Here is a 24,929-nt window from a genome sequence, read left to right on the forward strand (position 1 = left end):
ACATTCCCCCCTGGTGTATTATCCTGCCACCAATGATCCAATTAGCTAAGGGCAGGGAATTGATTGAGAGCACATCAGGGCCCAATGCGCCATGAAATTGTGAATTTCATGGTCCACTTGTTAATTGAGATGATGAGCAGTTAAGCAGAAGCTGAGAACAAATAAATTTTATGCTTCAGTCTGAGTGTCAATTATGATTGGGGACAGTTTGAAGTGGAGATCTACAAAATAATGCAACTCCAAGATGTGGAGATCATATCTTTTGGGTTGTGATTTGTATTCCTAAAAGAGTCAGGGGGAGCTGTAAAGGTTGGACCCCTGAAAGTGTGGCGGCGTAGCCGCCTTGAACTCTAGTAAAATCATAAACTGCAATTTTGGCTGGGAGATGTCACTTTAAGTTTTATGCACGCTGACATCTCCCAGCCACAATTGGCTTTATGATTTTATTTAAACCGTGACATATGCAATTTTGAACACCATATTTGTTCCCTGCCAAGATTAGATCATCAAACCTTACTTATGTTCCTTATCCTCTGAGGTGCGTGTGCTCTACTTGTGACAGATTTGTTTCATGAGTGATATCTTTGTTGAGATTTGAGATCCTTCTATTCATTTACATCTCATATTCATTGTGTTTCTTAACCACAAGTCTGCCCTGTGTAATTAGTCTATAATTACCATGGCCTAGCCAAGTGCAATATTCTTATGCTCTGGGATGCCGGTGAAGAGAAGCAACATAGAGTGAAATTACTGTCATCACACAGAGCTAAAACAAAAAGGGGGTTGATCAATTGACTCCCAAAAATTCAAGTTCCGACTCCCAAAAGTCGTTTACGTCGCAAGGACCAAAAATTGACGTCAGGCCCGGGTCCCGGGGACCAAAAATTGAACCGGGTGATTTTTGGGAGTTGGACCTATAATTTTGTCGACAAGTTTGGGAGTCGGGGATTTAATTCCCATAAATAACCCTGATTATTTTCCGCGTCCGCGGGGGGGAGTCAGGGCCCCAATTCCATGCGTCAGGACGGGAGTTGGTCCCCTAAAACCATCCCGTGGGAGCCACCATTGACTCCCACAAGCAATCACCCACCCAACGCACAGCATTCATTCAGCGGTCATTCCACTTCGCTGCGCTAATTTTCAGCGTTAGCGCCCTTCAGCGGCGCTGCGCTAACGCTGATCAACAGCAGGAGTCCGAGGCAAACCGCTGAATTAAGCGTTAGCGCAGCACTCCAGCCAGATCTGCGCTAACGCTGATCTGGCTGGAGGATCAGTGGTAGACCGCTGCGCTGCGCTGAAAGTGCCGCTGATGTCAGCGCAGCGCAGCGGTTTCACCGTTGATTGAATGCTAGTATAAAATAACATGAAAGAGTGTTACCCCAAAAATGCTAAGGGTAAGACAAACAATTTCAGGGGGCGCATGTGTCTCGCAGCTAGCGCATGCTGTCCCCCCAGGTACTTGCCCTAGTAGATGTCACTGTCAGCCTTAGAGTCAACACAGTTGACCTAAAACTGCCTTTTATCTCCATTTTATACCTAAATGTGCTCATATCTTTTTAACCTTAAGACATAAGGTTGTTTTGACTTCAGATTCTGATTTTTCATGCAATTTCGACCCTAGTGTTCACTGATCACTTTACAATATCTCTACTCCTTCATAGAGTTTGTGGTTTTGTGACACACATGCGCAGCAGCGCCGTGTAGTCGCGCCTGAGCGCTCCAAACCACATGTACATGTGTGATTATGTCATCCAACTTTGAAAATTTTCGAAGTCAGGATCCCCCATGCAGCTGGAGGATCCACAGACTTCAGCACACTAGAACCACACCCCAGATAACCCAGGATCACCACCAAAGAGACCACCACGCTCCCAGTATACATACCGTCACAGGCGCCTAGGATATTGACAGTAAGTAGACTCTTTTCACTGAACCTTTCTTATCCAGAGTGAAACTCTGTTGCTCTTGATTGTTTCTTCTTTTCTTCAACTCTTTCAATCTTAAAAGATCAAAAGGTTATCTCTGGTTAATACCTACAAAACCAGAGCAGAGTAGTAACCCTACTTCTGAATCCCACCAATGTTTCCTTGTTTTGAGTGGAGGCTGTTGCACTCTTTCTTGGCCTTGCACAGCTGGCATCCAACTTTTCCAGGTTGAGAATAGCCCAGATCAATTAACAAAGACTTAAAGTCTAGGCCTGATCTTCTCTTTCCTCTCTCTTTCTCTTCCTCTCTCAGTTTGTATTTTTTTATCCCAAGAAATCCAAACTATTCCCCCTTCTTTTCCTTGTGTCCTGCTGTCACATAAGAGACACAGGCTCACATTCATTCAGCCAGGAGTGGACATTTTGAGGCTGGACAGAATCCTCTCAAAAGGCAACGGGCCTAGGGCTTTGTTCAAGATGTCAGCCAATTGTTGATCCGTCGGAACCCACTTGATGGCCAGCCGTTTACGATGAAGTTGCTTGTTGATGTAGAAACATTAAAGCTTGGAGTGTCGTGTCTTTTTGTTTGCGGAGTTGTTGTTGGAGATCTTGATGGCGGTGTTGTTATCACACATGAGTTTTGGGGTTATGATCTGGTTTGTCATGTCAAAATATAATTCCTTGAGCCAAACCAAGTGCCTCAGTGCCATGAATTCAGAATGACATGTTGATGTTGCCACTGACGGTTGGCGCTTGCTCGCCCAAAGAATTGGTGTCCCAAATAAAGTTGTGACAGAGCCTTGCGTTGATCTTGCATACTCTCCACCCCAATTAGCATCAACTCATGTTAACATATTGGAGTTGCCGGCTTTGGGCTTGATTACCAACTCCCAACATCCAACCGCCTTAATGTAACCTAGTGCCTGCTGCACAGCTGCCCAATGACGCTAGAGATCGCCGAGTGGACCCGGGTACCTGTGGCGGGTGCAGGTACCTGCGGTCATTTTGGGCATATTTAGATACCCAGACTCGGACCCGGCACCCGTAGGGCGGGTACCGGCGGTACCTGTGGCGGGTATCACGGGTACCGCCTACGATTCAACCCTCTAGTTGGTCTATGCCGGCTTCGAGGGTGGTGTAACCTCTTGATGACCGACACAGACCAGTCATCAAGGGTTTATATACCCTCTCGATGCCTGACCTGGGCCAGGTATCAAGAGGGTGTATGTATACCCTCTCAATGTCCGGTCTGTGCTGGACACCAAGAGGGCATACAGTCTCAATGACCGGCACAGACAGGACATCAAGAGGGTGTGTGCATACCCTCCCAATGTCCGATCTTAGCCAGTCATCAAGAGTTTACACCACCCTCGAAGCCGGCATAGACCGTCATCGAGGGTGTATATACCCTCTTGGTGCCCGGTCTGGGCCGGATATCAAGAGGGTATGTCTGCGTGTGAATTCTCGATGTCCGGTCTGGGCCGGACATCAAGAGTGGATGCCCTCACGGTGTCCAGCACATACCGGACATCAAGAGGGCATATGTACATGCACCCTCCCAATGTCCGCTCTGTGCCGGACATCGAGAGTGGATGCCCTCTTGGTGTCCAGCACATACCGGGCATTGAGAGGGCATACATGCACCCTCCTGATGTCCACTCTGTGCCGGACATCAAGAGTGTATGCCCTCTCGGCGTCCAGCATGTGCTGGACACCGAGAGGGTTAGGTTAGCGGGGGCCATGATCGCGCTGCAAAAGGTTGTCCGCGACTGCTTGTCTCCAGACCTTTTGCAGCGGGTACCTGGACGGGTACCCGCCATCCAAAATTTACATACCCGGACCCGCACACGGCACCCGCGGGCGGGTACCCCCCATGGGTACCCACGGGCGATCTCTAAATGACGCCGGCAAGGTGATTTTGCAAAGTGTGCCAGGAAACCAACAGCAAATGCCAAATCCGTTTGTGTTGCCACCACAAGATAGTTCATAGACCCAACAATGGAGAGATAGCCGTTAGGATTGATGACTTGCTTGCCAGTCTGAGCGGACGTGAGTGTGTTGGTGTCCTTTACTGGGACGATGCGCGGGAAAGTCGCATCTGGCATGAAGTTGTCAAGGATCTTGCGAGTAAAAAAAGGTTGAGAGAGAATCATTTTAGAGGGGGAGGGGTGATAAAACTTAGCTAAGTCCAAGGGTGGAGGGGCTTTGCGCCTCCACCGGAGGGACTTATGCGGTATTTGTGATTTAGGCCTGAGAGGAATGGCCAAAAACGCCATTTTCAACAAATGTTGCAATAGCTCCCTTACCTCCGAAGATTTGACCAATATTTTTGGGTATTAAGAAAGCCCTGCATCTTGGCTAATTTTTGATGCTCTAAGATCATCAAATTTCATCATTCCTTGCTCATAATAACACATTGAAGTTGGTGGGTTGCAAAAGCCAAGCCTGAGGTCTGTAAAACATCATTTTAGTGTAAATCCATACGCTTTCCTTGAGAAAAAAATGACAGGTATCCAGGACTGATGTCCAGCCTTGCCAACCAACTGCGTGAGAAAATACATTTGATAGCTTTTTTTCCTATGGAGTCGAAGGCTTGACAGAACAAGTCAAAAAAATTATTGAGTAAGAGCATACTTGATTACTCAATCAAATTATCAAACCTTAGTAACTTCTCCTATGTTATGACAGTTGCTGCACTTATGTAGCCAGGCCCAAGAATATGATTTCATGAAAAAACAACTCTTCCTTACCCCCAACAATAAACCTTTTTCCAAATCTATCTCAAATGATTTCTTCCCGGACCACATGTTCTGTCAACTTCCATTCTCATTTAGGGTGTTCAAAGTTGACTTGCATAAAATCATAACACCATAAAATCATAAAATTCTGAGGTGAGAAAAATATGTACACCCAAACACTCAAATTAGAGCAACATTTCTAAAATGGTACATATAGAATCATCATTTGAAAGTTTTATGATTTTATGATTTTATGCAATGAAAATTTTATGATTTCAACTTTGAACACCTTAATTACTATTAAGGGATTGTTTGAATTTTTTTTATTGTAGAAATACATATATTTTTCTTTTCCACTCTTCCTAGTACCTTTCCCATGACTCCTTCATGAAAAATGCTGCATTTAGGATATGCAGGGTGCACAGAAATTGCAACTAAATAAGATTGGATCCACATACCCTTTCCCATGACAGGCTACAACTGGAAAACTATGATGCTCAATTCAGAAAGAGAGACAGAGTCCATCTCTTCCACCCCATAAATTTTTGGAGGCACATGCCCTTGCTGGTTGTGCCAGGGTGTTGCAGGGCAAGTTAGTGACAGGTGAAGATGATAGCACCAGCCTACCAGCGGAGGGCCAACATGATACTCCGTTCGGTAACCCTGCCTGCAGTGCAATGGAACTATTCAGTGTGCACACATAATTGCAAACTGTACAGTCCTTTTCTTGTGGAAAATGAAAAGCAAGGAACAGGAGAAATGAATGAAATTTCACAAAGAGAAACAAATTATGTTTTTTGAATCGGAGGGATAATGAGACAGGTTATGGCGAGGTGATGCAGGAACAATTAATTACCAGGTCTTTTTCTTCTTTTGCTTCTTTTTCTTCATCTTGTCCATCTTCTCCAGCTTGTTTCAATCTTCATCGTCCTCTTTGTTATCTTCGCCGTCTTCGGCTCTTCGCGGCCTTCACCTTAATTATAATCCTCCCATTTAGGAGGTTCACGATCATGTAAATTATAGTGATTGAATTTTTTTTCGTGGGTAAAATTGCTCGACAATGCATTTAGAGAGTCTGGTGATTTTCTCTGTAAGAGCAGCACAATCTTCAAATTCTCCGTGTTCCATGCCCTCATCGCAAAAGCGGTCTATTAGCTTGAGCCCATAGTGCAAACGGTCGTCGACAAAGAGTTGGGGAGGATCGCCCTCTGAGGGGCAGGCGAGGTTATCGTAGATTTCCTGAAATGCTGCACACGTGCTCTCACTTGTCGACAAGTAATAACCGTCCGAATCGCACTCCCCCTTGGTCCGAATTAGGAAGGCCTCCAAGAAACTCTCAGTCACTGAGTGGTCTGATACAATTGCATGACAGACCTCCGGGGATGCTTCAATAAGGAGCCGGAATACGCTAGCGGCCTTCCAAGAAAGTTCTAAGTCTTCGTGCTTGATTAAACTGATTATATCTTGGAGCCTAGTGATATATGCAATATCGGTTTGATTTGAGTCTGATGGTGACGAGGGCGCGAATCTATCCAAGTAGGCTGGTCCGTCAATGAGGCTTTCCATGATTTCAAAAATTTCTTGAGAAAACTCAGATACCATGAGTTGGTCCAATCGATCCAGAAGTTGAGAGCATACAAGCACTTCGGCCGTTGCAACCTCAGATCGGATAACTCTAGGAAGGGCTTTAAGAGCCAAGTAAGTCTGAACCTTGGTCGAAGACGGATGCAGGAACAGAATGGTGAGTAGCTTGATAATTGATCGCTGGGGATCCTTGTCTGAACTGTAAAAACGTTTCAATTTGGCCAATACTTGGATCATTTCAAGCTCGTGTGGATCGAGGACCAGACTGCTGATAGTTGACATTGCGTTCGTCACGGAAGCTGGTGTGCCAGGTGGCTGCTGCTGCGAGAGATAACCAGAGAATTTGGGGGTGTTGAGGATATCCAACACAATCTCTAGGCCCCCAGATTCCGATGCAAGCGTCGCGCAGTTGTCATATTCAACAAGGTTCAGCCACACTTTGGTAATAGTGGCTTTGAGTTGTGGACTTGCATCGCCAGTCTTCGAAAGCCAAGCCAAGGTTTGGATCAAGTTGGAATTACGTTCGAGTGTAGACCGAAGCCAAGCCAACAGCTCCCTGTCATATTCCTGCTGCTCTCGAGCTTGATCATCAACTGGGAATTCGTTTGTAAGCACCTTGAAAGATACAAGATGAAGGATGACGGTCGCTAGTCCAAAGGCTAAAGATCGAGTGGGCGTAAACTTGATTTTGTCGGCCTCGTGATCCCGATCACTTTGTGTCAGAGATTTGGCAGTTTGAAAGAAAGCTTCGGACCTCTCTCGCAAGGTTTCTCGGACGGATTCTTCCTCGCTGAGAAGCGCCAAGCTTTCTATGGCCGAGTTTGGAGTATTCTTGTTTCCCACGAAGCATATCATCAGAATGTCGACAAGCTGATCAGATGAAGGCGGCGCCGCGGATTGGAGATCCGTCGATCTTCGCAATTTCAGTAACGCCAAAATCGCTCCACAGCGGGCAGGAATAGAGACCGAGGTAGGACTCGTGCCTCGAGAGATCCCAGTTAACCAATCCGAACATTCGGGCCACTCTGATTGAATTTTGGCGCCGAGGGATTTGTGGTCTAGGCAACACGCAAGGAAGTCGGAAAAGAATTTGTTCAAGTCGGCCTGTTCTGGTCGGCTCGCGGCAAGCTTAAGGACTGATTCGGCAAGACGCGAGAAAAAGCCATCAGTTTGAAGGAATTGGAGTGCCTGGTCTGGAGAAATCGACCAAATAGCGGCAAGAGCAGCGAAGCCATGGCAAACCTCGAGAGCTAGGGGGGAATGCAAGAGAGATTCTAGCGCGCTTTCAAACCAAGCCGCCCCGTGGCTTCCTTGGTGCTCTAAGACTAAAGCTAATGCCTTCAAAGCCTGGACACGTAGCAATCCGTCCGAGGAGGAGACGTTGCTGAAGAGCACCTTGATTGCTTCGGGTGAGGGCTTGATGGACGGGTCTTTGATGACCGATTCGATTACATTTACGCTCGACGTCCCGAAAGGTTCTAATTCAGACATCCCGTGGTTTTCGTTTGGGCGAAGCTGGGCTGAGAACACATGATGGTTAGATTGGAGAATATCGATTTAGGAAGGGAATTGAGAGCTTACTTGGTCTCGCTGGTCTGTAGCTGTCTTCCGACTGGCTGGAAGACCCTGGAAGAACGTGGGGCGATTTGAAATTTGACTAGCTGAAGGCTAGTAGGCGACAACCGCATACATGGTCCGGGTGCCGAAATCTGCTGCCCGAGCCTTACCCGCGCCGTCTGCCCGCTGGGTGACCCGCCGGAGCGCTCTCACCGCTCCGGCGGCCATTGCACTGGCACCCTAGATATTTAATGCCATCTCTCCGGTTACAGTGAGGCAAAAGGCGTCAGTGAAGTCATTGATGGGACCCCCAGCTGCGGTCCCCGTCCCCAACTCAAGAAAATGACCCTCCACCAACTGGAAAGGCCCAAGCTGTGGAACCAAAATAACTGTCGATTATCGAGACGCTACAATCAAAATACGACGAGCGTATCCCCACCCCGAGGAGGGAGGGACTTGAGCAAGGCGGTCAAAAGGCTGTACAATCAGCTGCTGGCCGATTCTGTACAAACGTACATATCCCCACAGCACGGCTTCCTCAATCGTTTCAGTCTGCTCACGCTGTTTCCATGGATCAGCGGTTCCGGCTAAGTTGGTTGCAATGGCAACATTCAAGTGTTGTGCCAACAGCACGGCTCGAGCCTCGTAGCAGGACAATTTAGGATATCCTGGATGGCTCCCGATATTGCAATACACATCAATGTCAGGCTTTTCTCGGACACATTACATTTCCATGCCATATGCTTCGTCAGCGAAGCCCTGGGTCCCAGGTCATTTGGTGACGACGAGAGATTATTTGGTCCTCCCCTACAAATGACCGTTCGTCGCCCTGTCCACAACCCTTTGTACCATGGGAGGATAAAATCTTGGCCCAACTCCCCCGGGGGCCGGTATCATTTCCAGCAGAAGTGAGCAATCATTCCTCTACGACAGATATCAAAAAACCTGGCACATCAACCTAATCATTTTCATCGTAGGTGGTCAATCGAAATTTTATTCCCGATCAGTGATCCGTTCCTCGTCTTGATCCAGGCCAAGAGCTTCAAGCCTTCGTTGTCAGCCCGATTGCAAGGAATTAGAAATTTCGTGGACTTTTAGCGCATTGAATTTTTCTTAGATTTCTTGCTACCTTCGATGGTAAGTCAGCAGCAACCTATCTAACCAAAATCAATTTTGATTGCCTCAGGCTCAGTCAACAGTGCAAATCCGTCTGGCTTCTTTAACATTTGTGTCTGTATCCCCATCGCATTTCAGGTATTCTTTGGGGTTCTCCAAAGGCGGATGATGAAATCTTTCGCTATCAGCCTGTTTCTGGCTGCGATCAACTTGCAAGCAGCTATCGGATGGGCAGATAGGGGCAAGCAGGTTATTTCTGGCTACTATCCGGTAAGTATAAAGTTCAGATTGATCATAGTATACTGTGGAGAAAAGAGTCAAAGGAAAAAAACCTCCAAGTCGTTGTACTATATTGATATTTTGCGGATCGCTGTTCTAAACCTATCGAAGTCTTATAATGCACACATCCAACCGCCGTCGAAAATACCATGGAGCCATTACACCCACATCGATTACTTCGTGGCCCCGGTACAGGACGACCCAGGAAATCCACTGAAGATCGAAAACGAAACAAATTTAATCGAAACAGTCAAGTTGGCCAAGGCTCACAACGTCTCAATTTCTTTAGTTAGCATTGTCTTTTTGGCATCCTGGCAAAAATCTCTATTATAGGTCTGAGTGTTAAATTGATGCCCTTTTTCGGTAATCCTAGTGCGTCGGCGGCTGGACAGGTAGTAAATTCTTCAGCAACCTGGTAAAAACAGATGGGTCGCGCCAGAAGTTCACGACTTCCCTTGTCCAAATCATCAAGAAATACAACTTCGATGGAGTGGACTTGGGTAAGTGATAGACCGAACAAATATTTAAGATTCAAGAATCTGAATGCTTTCATTGAATTTTGCAGATTGGGAATATCCCGGTGTGCCCGGAGAAGAAGGCAACATAATTTCCCCTCTAGATACCGAAAATTTTCTCAAGTTTTTGAAACTCCTGAGGAAGAAATTTGGGCGTAACTATCGGATATCGGCCGCAGTATCAGTCAAGGGGTTCATGGGCGCAGATGGCAAGTATCTCAAGGACACAAAAGCCTTCGCCAAAGTCCTGGACTACATTACTATCATGGTCAGATAATCCCTTAAATATTTTGAAAAACAACGAGAGACTCAATATAGTAAACTCATCTACAGGCCTACGACATCTACGTTGCCGGGGCTGGACGGAGTCTTTCAGGACCGAATGCGCCTCTTTTCCACACATGCTCAGACCCGCAATCAAAATTTTCGGTGTCGGGGGCAATCAAGACTTGGATCAAGAGCGGCTTCCACTCACGGAAGATTTTACTCGGACTTCCCGCTTACGGCTATGCATACACTCTGTTATCCTCTGAGCTTAAGCCAACCAAGTTCTCAGGATTGAAGCAGAAAGAGAGTTTGTTGTTTCAAAATACAACCGCAAAACCTCCACAAGGAGGTAAGATTTCGGCAACCCCTGGTCATTGGTTGTACCATGAACTCTATCTGGATGAAAAGCTCGCCAAAGATGGAAGAAGAGGTACCTCAGGTTACAAGCGACATTTTGATGAGTGTACTCGCACCGTAAATCATTTGACTTCATTTGTATTTGGCTTTAGAATAAGGTTGAACATAAGAGCTGACTCCTTTTGAATGCTAATTGTTTCTTATATAGCCTTTCCTGTTTAACAAGGAGAACAAAAATCTGATTGTTTACGATGATAGAAGGTCGATTTTCGAAAAGGCTCTGTTTGCCAAATCAAAAGACCTGGGCGGAATCAACATCTTTGACACCACCGGTGACACTCCTGACAGAAAACTCGTCGAAACGATCCGTGTTCTCTATTCAAAGAAAGAAGCCGATAAAAAACCAAGCGAATCTGAAGGAGTTAAGAAAAACAGCTTCTCACTCAAGAAAACTTGTGGCAAATCATTTAAATTAAAACAATCTTCAAAGTATTCAAAAGCATGAAAAAGAACTTTCATGACTGGTGGGGTCCCTTTTCATCATTCTACTGATGAATATCATTGATGTGCAAATAAATACACACTTCACTTGTCGTTCAAACTGATAACTTTTGGGATTCCTTTTTGAAGTTTCCGATTCCAATTTATTGTTGTACTAATTGCCAGCATGCGGCACTTTGGGATATAAGCTGGATCTTTTCTTTCTGTATTTCTTTTGAATTGCTTCATTGTTTTGGTCGGATAATTTCTTGTAAACCAAGCTTCATTACTTTAGGGATTCCTGAAAAAAGCGATCTGCCAACTCAAACTCGCAACAATGTAAATATTTGTGTCACTTTCGCCAAAGAGAAACAAGATTGTCTTTCAATTCTACCACAATCTATAACCACATACACAGTTCTCACGTAGACACAACAATTCCAACGGAGAATTGGATACGTAGCAGGTGTACCTGAATATCAGTAGCAGGCTTATACAATTGTTAACATCTGGCAGCCAGGAAAACACTTGATGTTTTGTCTACCAGACCAGCATCAGTAGTGAAAAAAAAAAACGAGAAGATTTGGGAAGAATATCATGTTACAGTTTGTGTACATTGAGAGGAAGGGAAAATGGTGAAGAGTGGGCTTAGAGTTTTGAGTGGGCAGATTGATGTCTAGACAGATGCTTCAAACGGGCTGTGTGGATCGATTTCACGTCCGCGTTTCCGCCTCCACTTGAGTCCAAGAGATGGATAGTCTCGCGATAGACCGATTCCTATAATGAATTAGTTGCCACAATGAATATTTTGTTCATTTACAAGGGTTCGGGGTGGTATTGGTGAGCGGGGTGTAGAGTTTGATAATTTAGGAAAACTTCTCACTCACTTTAATCATTCCGTAAACCCCGGTTGATGCTCGAACAGATTTATCAAAGCCGAATTTTAGGGCCCTTTGAACGACCTCAGATTCCGGGGCTAATGAGTGGACAATACCGAGTTCGAGGCTGTGATTATAAAATAACGAACCACACAACCGAGTGAAGTTAGCCATTAAGCCCAATCAAGCGATATGCAATGATGGGGAACTAACGCCTCTTTGGCGTTGAAACGATGAGCCTCGGTCAAGCATTTGGCCACCACACTAGTCGTAGGGAGTTTGGCTTCGACAACTGCTACTAGACCCAACTACAAAATAGTCAAGCTGAGTCAATGTTCTCAACCAAGAAAAAAAAAAGCAGGCCTCCAAGGGGATGAACTGCTATCGGAAGTATGACGTACTGGGACGGGGGCACCGAATTCGGCCTCATTCATGGCCATCAACGCCTTCCCTTTTTGCTCGTTTTCCTTCATAATCCTGAAGTCGTGGGCTAAAGCCAAACAGAAACCGCCCCTATAAGATAGAGATCTTATCAGCTGCTAGAAGGCTATTGCAAGCCTCGAGCTCACACAAAGAAGACTATTGGCTCACGCAAATGCATGTCCGTTAATCGCCGCAATGGTAGGGATTGGGAACTTCAATAACTTGGCGTATAATGGATTCAAGACATCTGGAGCCAAAAAAAACCAGTAAGGTTTTGAACCTGAAAACCACAAAATTCATAATTGAGTGATCGACATGTCAACCACTCACGTTGAAAGAAATGATCCAAGGCCAAGGCTTCAGTCAGATCGAGACCGTTGCTGTAAATCCTGTTTTTATCTTGAGGGCCGCAGGTTACGATAGCGTATTGACCCGGCGTAAGCGGTGTCTTCCATCCTGATCAAGAAAAACAGTAGCGATGAGTAATATATTTCTCTCCGACCATGAATTTTAAACGGATGATGCGATTCTTTGGACAAAATTTTGTCACTTACCTGTTGAGTTGGTCGATGGTTGTGCAAGCAAGCCAAGTAAGGAGGCTCTATACTCTCGTTCAACATCCAAGAGGGGTGCGATCAGCTACACATATGACCCAAACCAATGCAGTCACATCAAGTCAATAAAAAAAAAAACGTCAGGCGTATTTGAGGATGAGGGATGAGCTCGTAGGAGGACGCACACTTGATTGGATGAAATGTTCGGTCATTCGGTTGTCCGGGCGAGCATGGAGTTCCAAAAGAAAGACGCCTGGATAGTCGGCCGGCTTGGTCAGAGTGGAGCACGCATAGCGGGTCGGCGACGAGAGTGGGTTGACCAAGGCCATGATGGGATTCCAATTCTTTCAAGCAACCTCGTAGGAGAACTCTGTTGTTGTTTCCGTGATGCTGGCTTTTCTCAGCCTCGATTCTTTCTTCTCCCAATTAGGGCCCAGGGTAGTCTTGTTCGGGTTCCTGTGGCTGGCCGCCTCCCATGCAGAGAGCCCTCCGGGCGGGGTCCCCCGGACCCTCCGTTCGAGAGTTAGTTACGGGAGGTTTGCGTTGCGGTATGTACACCGTCTACATGCACGCCCCTCTGCCAAATGATTGGAGTTTCAAGTGCAGCACGCCTGAATACATAGCACAACCATCGTCAAGCGCCTCAGAGCCGAAAGGTGATTCGGGTCCACACGTTTCGGGCTCCTTCGTTGTCGTGTTTTTGTCGTGGCGTATGAAAACGGACAGAGATGGAACCACAACCTCCCGCGGCCTGTTCCTAAGTCTTATCAAGGGCGCAGGATCGATCTTATCACTTTGAACCCAAACCACCTCTCCGCACACTCGGGCATTTGTTGAACCAATTTTACTACTAGCTCCAGATCTCTAAACTCATCTAATTCAGCTTGAAGCTAAAATTCCTTGCTACGTACGCACGCATACCCCATCCCAATTCTTGGAAAACAAGAGCAAGTTTTGCTTCAAAGATAATCTTCAAATCCGATTGCTATCATCGATACACGTTGACCGAGACTCGACAAAATGCTATTTACTCTTAACATTAGATTGCTCAGTCTTCAAATTTTCCTGGTTTCTGGCGCGTGGTGTGCAGATGCCTTCACTCTAAACAACTTACCTAGCCAGCTGGAACCTCTGGGCACCATGAAACTGAAGTATTTGGCCCATGGGAAGGGTAATCAATATTATGCATGCGACAAGGGGAGATGGACCCTAGCTGCTACAGGTACGCAGATTTTGTGATTCTTTAACTGAACCACGCGGAAAACCTTTCTAACCTTTCCAAAACTTTCTTCCTTTACTTGGGTTGAATAAATGTGCTGAAAAAGTGGTCGAAGACAAACAATTGCAATGGGACGCGAGGTACACACCACCGAAGACACCAATCAGGCCAACCCAAATCGTCGGAAATCATCCGTCCATGGGTAAAATGCAGCTTCCAGGTGGCCTCATCCACATCGAGAGAAAGCATCATGCACCCGATCCGAACCACAAGAGTCTTGATTGGGTACAGCTTGATGTCTTGGGATATAGCATGTTGAAAAGGATTTACCGCACCCACACTTCTGGAGGAATCCCATCCAGACCCACATGCAATCCATCTGACCAGCCAATGGCAGTTGAGTTTTCTGCTACTGTGAGATTCAAATATCCTTTCATCTTTTAGAAAAACAAGATAAACTCACCATGTGTTGGGTTTTATTTTTTTATTTTTATCACTCCTAGTGGTCTTTCTGGGCCTGAATCCAGAGACTGCAAGCCTTGAAAAACTGAGGATACCCAATCAATATTCCAATTCACCCTTTTGATTAAACCTTCAACCTTTACAGTTTTTCCCCAACTGTTGTTTACAGCTCTACCAATACACATTTTACATGATCATTGTATCTCCTAGGACTTTTTTCCAATTTACGTTTTTTTTGTCCCTTAGCCTCCTTCCCTGTTCAATCAAGTGGTATGTGTAAGGATTAGTATTCACCAATTAAGCTAGCCAGTCTCAAGCTAGAGGTATTTTTTTGGATGGCATATTCCTGTAGTGCCCACCCTAAAAAATTGAAACTTGCATGCAGGCCCTTGCCCCAGGGGCAACATAATGAAGGTTAATAAACTTCACCGGCTTTTGCATGTTGAGGGACACCAGGGACTGAAACAGCAACTAGGAAACAAAGGGGCAGTTGTAGCCTAGTTGTGTAAGCCTGGCAGGACCAGAGCTGGAAAAAAGGGGCAGCCATTGTTGCTTGGTGTCACCTGATGCCTGATGACAACTTATTTTTCCTAGTTTTTGTAGGAATACTGGCCAAGGGGCACGACACCCAACTCACAAAGTGAGGAAGGTGTCACAACCCACTTCAGCTGCGGAGGAAGGTAAGCAAAGCAAACCCAAATCCTCAGCCTAAGCTGCACGCGCGGCGGGAAAACTGAGTGAATCTTTGTTGATACACACAGGTACCGCCACGACAATAAGCAAGATCAATAAAGCAGTAAACCACTGCCAATTGTCACTCCTGGAAAGGATATCAGCAAACACCAAAGGTGAGCGCTGATTCCAGCCCTGGTACTGACAGGTCATAGCTAAATGCCTTGACCCTGCTAGCAGGTGAACCGCCAAAAAGCCAGACCCAAAAACGCACCATCGTCAAAAAAACGAGTTCCAAAGACGGTGAGTAGCCGGGTTCCTCTTAAGCGCAGTCAGCAAGAGAAATGGTCCTAAAAGCAGTGTACTGTGTTACAGGCAACAGCAGCGGAACCAGCTTGAGCAAACAACTCACATAGGCAAAAAGGAGGAAACAACCCCGGCCAAGTAAGCAACAAGGCAGACCAACCTGACATGGACAAGGAGAGACGGTGGCTGATCATCTGATGCTCTATGATAGATAAGCCAGCTTCAATAGAGCTCAGCTCCCACATCCCCATCTCCTCAATATCCCCAGTCAGCGGCCTCTCTGCCTGCTTCTAGTTGTTCCATTCTTTCAGATTTACAGTCTTGACGCTCAGGCCTCAATCAACAGACTATCTGGAAGCAGGAAGAGCAAAGAATGGCCAACATTGACAGAGACTCCAGCAGCTCCAGCAATGATGGAAAATCCTCCATGAAAGTGCCCCAATTCACGGGCAAGAACTTCAAAATATGGGAAGGCAAGGTTAGAATGACACTGGACGAACATAATCTAGTTCGATTCATCAATGATCCACCTCTGCCAAACCCCTCCGGAAAGATGTGTTGAAAAATGATAAAAACCACTAACATCCAGTGCACAAACCTCTCCGACGGCGTATTCAACACAATTGTGAACAAGAACAACTCCGGCAACCCTTACGCCCTCTGGCAAATGTTCAAGTCAGTCTACGCCTCTGACTCAATTCTCGCAGGCTATGAAGTATGGGCAAAGTGGGAGGACACGCAGTACAATGATGACATGGCAAAATACATCAAAGGAATCAAGGACTGTCTAGCTAAATTTGACTCACTCTCAATGGACGTGCCCGACTTTGTACATAATCTGCTGCAGTGTTATCAGTCAAATCACCAAGAAGAGGCCCATGTTGATGCAGAATCTTTTTGGTGACTTGACTTCTCTTGGTAAGCCCAAGATGCTCCTTGTAAAACTCAGTGAAATTGGAAGATTTGAGAAAACAGCTAAAGCAAAACCGACTGACGCCGTTGTTCCAGCCAGGACAGCACCGGCTACCAACGTGCCAGCAAGCAACAAGCAAAAAAGGCCGTACACCCCTGTAAAGTGCATTGGTGGCCACAACCCTGCATTGAAGCATCCACCCAAAGAGTGTTGGACACTACATCCTGGGATTCTTCAGAAGAAGCAAGAGGAAGAACAGAAGGCAAGGCTAGCAGCCAAGACAGCTGCAACCTCACTTCATACTTCCACAGTGCTCTCGCAAACACAAAACAAAGACATCCACCCATCCTTTAGCTACCACCTGAATGCTGCTGAGCGGAAGAACCAGACCACCACTACCAAGCCTGTGTGCATTCATTGCCACAGGCAGCGGACCAGGAGAGCTGGTGGCCACGGCAAGGGGGAACGCAACATTACTGCTGGAGAACGGCGGATCACTCACCCTGAGGGACGCTCTTTACGTTCCAAAGCTCACTTGAAACCTTATCTTGTTTGTCCAACTAATGAAGTCAAAGGCCCTCATTCAAAACAACAATGGCAACTATGCTGTCAGCAACTCTGCAACAAATACAATACACGTATTTGTATATTGCAAGTATTGTATATTTTTGTATATCATATACACTGTATTTGTATTGCATTTTTTATGCCATACAATACAATGTATTTCTCTAATTATGTATTGGACTTCCAATGCAATACAGATGCAATACATCAGGTTTTAGTGATGAACTCCCCAACAAACAAACATGTATTGGGTCAGATGACTGGTGTTGATTCCCCCTGGACATAAGCATAAATTAGAATAACTATTAGCATATATCAGGTACTGCTTGGCAGGTGAGCCGTTGGCCCTGATTGGCAGCAACCGGGGAACCCCGGGGAGCCCCTCATCCCGCGTTCAACCGGACCGGTCGACCCCCATTGCACACAAACCCGACGGGCTGCTTGTCTTGCACCTATCTCCGTCTGCAGCCAGGCACTCCTCAACGCCCTCCTCCCAACCACCGACTCCGGTCGACCCCCATCGCACACGCACCTGACGCCGGACGGGCTGCTCGTCTGGCCCACCTGTCTCTTTCTGCTCAGCCAGGCCCTCCTCGACGCCCTCCTCCCAACCGCCAACTCTGGTCAACCCCCATCGCATACGCCCGGACGGGCTGCTTGTCTTGCCCACCTGTCTCTGTCTGCTCAGCCAGGCCCTACTGCCAACCGCCGACTCCGGTTGACCCCCATTGCACATGCACCCGACGCCGGACGGGCTGCTCGTCTCGCCCACCTGTCTCTGTCTGCTCAGCCAGGCCCTTCTTGACGCCCTCCCCCCAACCGCCAACTTTCACGCTGAGACCGAGCACATCCTGCTACGCGAACTTGTCAATCTATTTAGTGTAGCTGTATAGCTGTCGACTCTTGGCTCAATCTTTAGGTAAGCCCACCCTTATTCCCTTAAATACAACATATTCCTGCCCCCAACGTCCAAAGTACTGCACTGTGGTGCGCAGCCAGGGCGAAATTGTCTCCTCGCCATGTGTTGTGGGGCCAAGTGGAAACCAGTTTAGTTGCTGTGGGAACTTTGGCCCCTTCTTTGTGGGGTTGGGAGCGGGGATGTATGTATCTATGATTGTTGGTGTCTGATGCATGTGATTCTTTTTTTGCATTCACCAACACTGGGTCAATAAGATACCAGTAACGGTAACGTATTGATATCATATCAATTTTTGGTGTGTTATTGTTACCGTTACCAGTAACGGCAGCGCGTTACCAATATCAGCGGTGGGCAGATATGTTACTTTACGTTACAGCAGTGAAATTGGATAACATAACATCTTTTTAGTTATCCAAATTGGCCATTTTGGTAACATACAAAATTCTTGCAGTAAAGTATAGTAAAGTAACTTTTTTTCAACCTGATTTTTTATGTTTTTGGTAACGTAACTTTTTTGATATAGAGCTTTTTGTAAAGGGGGTTGAGATTATTGAAAAAAAGAGCAAGTTGGTATCATGTCTTTAGCTTATTGGTTAAGGCTTGCCTCTCCCAGGTTAGTGATGTTTAAAGGTGTGGGTTCAACCCTCACTCTGAACAACTTTTAATGTGGCATCCTGGCAGCATACTGAGTTTATGTGGTTGTTTAGTGTCAACTTGAGCAAACATCTTGCTCATATTGATAAAAACAACCACAAATCAGGGCCTTTACCAGAAAGTTACACCAAAGTTACCCAAATCTGGGAAAAAATGTAACGTAACTGGTTTTGTTCAAAATAACCAGGGAACGTAACTAGATAAATTGGAGGCCATTTTCTGCAGGAGATATTGTAACTCCAAATTAGATATCTGTAACTAGCAGATAACGTAACTGTAAAGGTTACGTTACCGGCAGAGTTATCCATTTGGAGAACGTATCTGCCCACCGCTGCCAATATTCAGTTTGAATTTTGTATTTTTTTTCAAGCCATTATGATATTGCCGCTGATATGAAGTCAATATTGCCGTGGTATTGGGATTTTTTTTGGCTCTTTTAGCCTTTTTTTGCTCTAATACTGTTGTTACCATGTTATCTGCGTTACCATAACGGTAACGGTATGGTAACACAGATAACGTTTTGATACGCGCAGCGCGCAAAAAAACTTGTCACTGCCAACGGTAATGGTCCAATTAGGTAACGGGGATTGATTCAATACAGAATTTGGCCCAATATTGTATTGAATTGTATCAACCCAGTGTTGCATTCACCCAACAACAACCTGGACTGCTTCCCAGACCCCAGGCCCAATGACCCTTCCAACTGATCCTGAAATCAACTCCCCAGAGCCTCCTCCCACTCGGCCCCCATCCCATTGATCTACTCAAAACATAACCCCCATCAAGTCTCATTCAAACTATGTCTGCCCCAGCCCAGACAATCAACAATTGCTTCTCAAAGATCCTTGCAAGCAGCCAAATCAATCAGGTTCCCGGAATAAGAAGAACCGGAAACATGTTTCATCCTTGTCTGCCCAGCGCTTGTCAAAGGCTCATTACTCTGCAAGGACCTTACCGACTGGGACTCCTAAGACGCCAGCCGCCTCAAAAGCAAAGCAAGAAAGAAAAATAGGACTGACCACTCCCTGTCCTAGATCAAAACCATATCTAATTTGGAATCCAATAAGGATGTTGCACTTATGGATCTGTCCCAGGACTCAGACAAGGAGAATGCTAAGGCCAAAAAACCTCAAGGGGCCAAACAAACCAATTTCAATGACATCAAATTATACTTCAATCCTCCAGAGTACGGCGAAGGCAAAGTAATCCATTTTTATCTATTCCTCTTACTCGATGTCTGCAAAATTACTAATATGCTTTTTTATTTCATTTCTGTTCCATCTTAGACCACAGGATTGAAACTGTACTACCATTGCAAATGGTGCAAGGTTCTGTACAAGAAGGGTATGCACACCCGTTCAAATCTCTACAAGCATTGTGATGGGGATGCCGGACAAAAACCCTGTCCATTTCAAAAAAAAGCTATCAAGAATGGTGCTAAACTACCGGTAATGGTCAAAGAACAAGAAGCAGAAAAAAAGAAGAATCAAGCTGGTGTCTTAAACAGGTATACCCAAGGGGTGGCCTTTGAGAGCCAAACCTTGAACCAGATACTTGTCCTTTGGCTCATGTGATCAGCGCTTCCATGGATTTGAATCAAGGATACTTTACTGACGATTTTGTTCAACTATGTATGCCGTGGTTTGAAGCTCTATTTGTGTATGTGGGCCACATTGGAGGCACATAGACTTTACATCAGTTTACAGGAGAAGTTGATTGGTAACTTCCAGGCAAGTCCTGTCCAATTCCCCAATCTCTGTTTTAATATTATCTTGCTAACTTGTCCTTGTCCTTTGATGCCGCAGTCTCTTAACTCAAAAATAACGCTCATCCATGATGTCTGGACCAAAAAGGGGAACCATCACGTGTTCATGGGAATTTCTGCGGCTTACATCACGGAGGACTGGGTCTATCAAATATGCCACCTGGGTTTAAAATACATATCCTGGACGCACAAGGGTAAGTATCTTGCAATTCCCTTTGCAAATATCATTACCAAGTCCTCTCTACATGGATAAGCTTCTCTTTTTTTTGAATCCTTTGTCTTATACTGCTTATCTAACCTTGTTCTTTGTTTTTTTACATCCTAGCACAGACCACCAATTTGGGTTCAAACAACTGTACAATGACTGCCGAGGTTGATTGTATAATTGCCAGAAAACTCAAGATCAATGTTGACCTCAGCTCTAACCATATTCGATGCCTCTGCCATAAAATTGCCTTAATTATTTCAGCCAGACTCAAGGCAATTGGAACGGATACCAATGGCTTAACTCAATCAAAACAGAGCACTCTTGGATTTGTTCCAGAGCTCTTGCCAATTGCCAAAGAATCAGGTGGGGTCACTCAGGAAGTGGAAGGATTCAGGTCAGATGAATCAGACAAGGATCTTGAAAACTAACCTGGCGACAATGATCTTTCTGGAGACAACTTGCCCAACGCCAAAAATACTATTGCTTCAACGTTTGAAAAGGTTGACTTTGTCATTCAACAAATAACCTCTTCAGCTTCAAAACAATCAGAGTTCAATGTATGGGCAAAGAAGCTGGATTATGATGGCCCCACTCTCATTGCTGGGTATGGGATTAGATGGAACATCAAGTGGCAAAGCCGGGACCGCGCATATCAGGCCTGCAACATTGTCAACCAACTCATTGAGAACAAGAAGGATCGACAAGATCAACATGGCGGTAAGAATTTCTTTCAAGATAAAAAGATTGATCGTGAAGACTGGGATGCAGTGAAGCGATTGAATGACATTCTTAGTGTAAGTTCTAATTTTACTTCCCCTGCTATTCTTTTGCGGAACTGAAAATTCATACAATCAAACAGGAATTCTACTTTATAACTAAAAAAAATGGAGGGAGATTATTCCTTGGCCAGACTGATGCTAGCTGAGTACAAGCACATAAAGGAGTTTCTTAAGGCTTGACTTGCATTTATGTCCAACCGAGAATTCCAATTGATGCTTGTCAAGATGATTGACAAAATCAATACCTACATGGCAGAAGCATTGGATTGTGATGCAGTTATCTTGGCAACTATGCTCAACCCCGCCTTTCGACTTTCAATATTTCAACACTGGTTCCCTTCTTACAAAAGCTATGCCAAAGATCTCCTCCAGCAGAAATATGACAAACAAAAGGTAGACCTTGCAATTGAAGAAGAATCCAGACCCTCTTCTCCGCCAATTGAACCCAATACACAACCTTCAAACCACCAGCGCGCCGATATTGACTTTTTCCCAGGAGCAACACAATTCAACTCAACAGGAGAGTTGAACTTGTACCTTGGGGGCAAGCACAAATTGGTGCGAGCCCATGCTGAACAATGCCTTAGATGGTGGAGAGCAAGCAATTTCCTCTCTGTTGATTTTCATATCAGGTTTTAACTCAATAGTTCTTGTTTCATTGCATCCTTAGGAGCACAGTTCTGAATTTACGGTCCTGGCTTCCTTGTCCTGCTTGGCCACATTGGTGTAAGACTCAAAAGTGGTTGTGAAACCCTTTTGCTGAATGGAGAAGGGGATGAAGGAGGTGCAAGCTCTGCCCTTCTATACTAACAGCTACAATACCCACCAAGGTAAGCTTGGCAAGTTTTAATAAGTGATAGGAGTGGTTAGCTCAAGATAAGTTTCTTGTGACACAGTATAAAAAGGTTGTTATTCAGTATGTAAGGGTTGTTATATGTAAGTAAGAGGGTTGAGTGGGTACGTAAGTGTTTTGGGTGATGGGTGAGTATAAAACTTGATGAGTGATAAACTGAGGAACTACAAATGGGGGGTAAGAGAGCTCCTTATATAGACAAATGTGAGGGATTTTGGCTCCAGGGCAGCCCCTGAGTGAGGTATTTTAGCTGGCCTGGGCTGTACAACATGAGGGAGTTAAGAGGGAGTGGCTGTGTACAATTTATGCAAGGGGTGCATACATGAGGAGGGGCTGCGCCAAATGATGTCATAGTTCATGCAAGGGGCGCATAAGCTGTGCAGGGAATGATCATGTGATGTAATAAGACCAAACAAAGTGGAGTTAGGAGGAACTAGAATGTGGGGAACCATTCAGTTGAAGGGGCACAGCCTGCAGGGGCAGTGCTGCATGATGTCATGTACATAACAAACAAACCCAAACCAATATATGTAGTGGGGATAGAATGGTGCGGGGAAATGTGACTTGAGGCACCTGACAGGTGGTTGACTGGGTGCTACAGGTTGTCCAAAGGGCCCAACTTCCAGTGTAGCAGGGCTCCAGTGATGCTTCCAGTGGGTAATAGGGGTTAATTTAGCCGTGGAGTCCAATGGATGGTATCTTGAGGCCTTCTATATGTACATGAGAAAAAGTTTAATTTTTCACATTTTCGAGTACCACATCGGCCAGCGTTGAAAGATGCTTCTCAGCAGCAGCGGATGTTTGCGGACATGACAGGGGGAGTCTTGCACCAAGAACAATAGAGAGATTGGTGAGCTCTCACCAATGGTTGCATCAAGGATTCAAGGCTGGCGGAGACTTTGAACAGGCTCAATCTGTTGTCTCACAGGGTCTTCTGGACTGGGAAGACAAGAAGAAAAAAGCTACTAGCACCAATGATCATTGATCATCTTCATTTTTTTTATTTCTCTTTTCTAACACTTTCTTCTCCCCCCAGACCCCAGTGCCACCTTTCATCCCCCAATAACTTCTCTTAAAATTCCTCTTTGTTTGTATCCTAGCTAGCAACTGCAACACAACAAACAAGTCCCCCCAGGGCCCAGGTGGCAAATACAACATATACAGCAGATACTTGGATTGTATTGCATTGGATTTCCCAATGCAATACAAATGTATTTTTTAATATGTATTGGGTTGACATGTACATTTGTATCTGTATTGCATCTTCCAGGCAATACAATACAATACATTAAAATAACTTTGTATTTTACAAAAAATACAATACATGTATTGCATTTGTTGCAGCATTGCTGTCAGGATTGACGACGGCAAACCGTTTGGGGTCAACATCAGTAACAACTTGCTAGAGATCAAGGGGGTAATTGACCCGGTCAATCTGCCAGTAGGCTTGCTAGCTGTCAAGTTGCACCAATCAGACTTTGAGAAATGGCACAACCGCTTGGGCCACGCAAGCTCAAATAGGCTGGCCATGGTAATTCCAGCCAAGGTTGATCTGAAGAAAGCTCACACCTGCAGCGCTTGCATGCAAGGCAAGGCAACGCGACAGCCATGCTCTGGCCACTTCAAGTCAACCACAGCGCCCATGGAAGTGATACACGGAGATCTAGTAGGACCAATCACCCCACCAACAAACAGTGGAGCGCAATACTTCCTGATGCTTCTGGACCAGCACACCAGCTCCATCTACACCGCGATACTCAAGGAAAAGAGCTCAGCACCGTCTGCAATCAAAGACTTCAGAGTGCTTTACGAGAAGCAAACCGGTTACCCCATGAAGAAACAAATAACCAATGGCGGTGGCAAGTTCTGTAACCACGCACTTGGGGAATTGCTCAAAGAGGTGGGGGTGCAACACAACGTGGCCCCTCCATACACTCCTCAGAACAACGGAATTGCGGAAAGGGCCAATAGGACTGTCATTGATATGACCAGATGCCTCATCATGCAAGCCAACCTAGCTCTGGAATGGTGGGGCAAGGCGGTGAGAACTGCAACCGCCACAACCAACTGCTTACCCTCATTGGCAAAGAGCAGAAAATCGCCAGTTCAACTTCTATTCAAGGTTGCTCCGAACAGGAACTTCTTCCAACCATTTAGATGCAGGGTGTGGGCCGTCAAACCAAAACAGAATTGCAACACAAAGTTTGGCGCAATATCATGGGAAGGCATCCTTCTCAGGTATGAGCATGACTATTTTTCCTATAAGATACTGAGACTGGAGGAATGCGGCATCCTCCAAATGGAAAAGTCTTCAAAAGTGGTATAAAAAATTTGCTTCACACAGACCTGAATTTTCTTTCCAACACTTCCAAGGGGAACATATTTTTCCAAGTCCAGCCAGCTTGCTCAACTACATGGCAATCAAATGAACAACTCACCTATAATTTAAAAATCATTCTCAATGTACAAAGCATTTTTCATACACTTTGAAGGTATTAAAATTTTAATGGCAATCATTACCACTCAAGTGAGTGAGTCAGTGACTCATTTAAACTTGCTCCATCAGCTCATATAAATCTGATTCTTTTCAGGTATTGTTTGCATTACCTTAAGACATGAGTAGGGCAATCTGAACTGCTTTAAGCTGAACATTGTGATGGCTCAAATTGATGCAATTCAACTGTCTCTTCTACAAAACATGAATTATAGCTTGTGTCCCAGATGCCTTTGACCCTTCTTTAACCTCTCATATGATGTGAACTTTTTAACTATTTTCTAGTTCCCTTTATCAGTTTCCTCAAAACTGGTCAATGGTTAATTAAATTAAATCATTAAGATTCCCTTGCTTACTGCTATATTTTCCCCACACAATCATTTGGGCTGGAAATGTAACCATGAATCAAATCATACAGGCACTTGTATAGTAAAATAATCTTTTTG

At 45.3% G+C, this 24,929-nt stretch overlaps 5 protein-coding genes across 5 annotated transcripts; 3 read left to right on the top strand and 2 right to left on the bottom strand.

Moving 5' to 3' along the window:
• Positions 1-5,679: 5,679 nt before the first annotated feature.
• PtA15_6A544 (uncharacterized protein) lies at positions 5,680-8,031 on the bottom strand (the record flags this gene model as incomplete). The annotated part of the gene is made up of 3 exons (XM_053170261.1): positions 5,680-7,761; positions 7,828-7,872; positions 7,927-8,031. The coding sequence occupies 3 exons, from the start codon at positions 8,029-8,031 to the stop codon at positions 5,680-5,682; spliced, it is 2,232 nt and encodes a 743-aa protein (XP_053021470.1).
• Positions 8,032-9,084: 1,053 nt separating this feature from the next.
• Positions 9,085-10,842, top strand: PtA15_6A545 (uncharacterized protein; the record flags this gene model as incomplete). Its single annotated transcript, XM_053170262.1, has 6 exons — positions 9,085-9,189; positions 9,310-9,486; positions 9,572-9,698; positions 9,764-9,981; positions 10,047-10,454; positions 10,546-10,842. The coding sequence occupies 6 exons, from the start codon at positions 9,085-9,087 to the stop codon at positions 10,840-10,842; spliced, it is 1,332 nt and encodes a 443-aa protein (XP_053021471.1).
• Positions 10,843-11,465: 623 nt separating this feature from the next.
• On the bottom strand, positions 11,466-13,001 carry PtA15_6A546 (uncharacterized protein; the record flags this gene model as incomplete). Its single annotated transcript, XM_053170263.1, has 8 exons — positions 11,466-11,594; positions 11,705-11,822; positions 11,909-12,003; positions 12,097-12,208; positions 12,287-12,365; positions 12,449-12,574; positions 12,673-12,757; positions 12,858-13,001. 8 exons carry the CDS (start codon positions 12,999-13,001, stop codon positions 11,466-11,468), a joined length of 888 nt encoding a protein of 295 aa, XP_053021472.1.
• Positions 13,002-13,692: 691 nt separating this feature from the next.
• On the top strand, positions 13,693-14,335 carry PtA15_6A547 (uncharacterized protein; the record flags this gene model as incomplete). The annotated part of the gene is made up of 2 exons (XM_053170264.1): positions 13,693-13,894; positions 13,998-14,335. 2 exons carry the CDS (start codon positions 13,693-13,695, stop codon positions 14,333-14,335), a joined length of 540 nt encoding a protein of 179 aa, XP_053021473.1.
• A 2,718-nt stretch (positions 14,336-17,053) lies between these two features.
• PtA15_6A548 (uncharacterized protein) lies at positions 17,054-17,616 on the top strand (the record flags this gene model as incomplete). Its single annotated transcript, XM_053170265.1, has 2 exons — positions 17,054-17,062; positions 17,170-17,616. 2 exons carry the CDS (start codon positions 17,054-17,056, stop codon positions 17,614-17,616), a joined length of 456 nt encoding a protein of 151 aa, XP_053021474.1.
• Positions 17,617-24,929: the final 7,313 nt, after the last annotated feature.

This window comes from Puccinia triticina, chromosome 6A (genome assembly GCF_026914185.1).
Source record: "Puccinia triticina chromosome 6A, complete sequence".
Lineage (NCBI taxonomy): Eukaryota > Fungi > Basidiomycota > Pucciniomycetes > Pucciniales > Pucciniaceae > Puccinia > Puccinia triticina.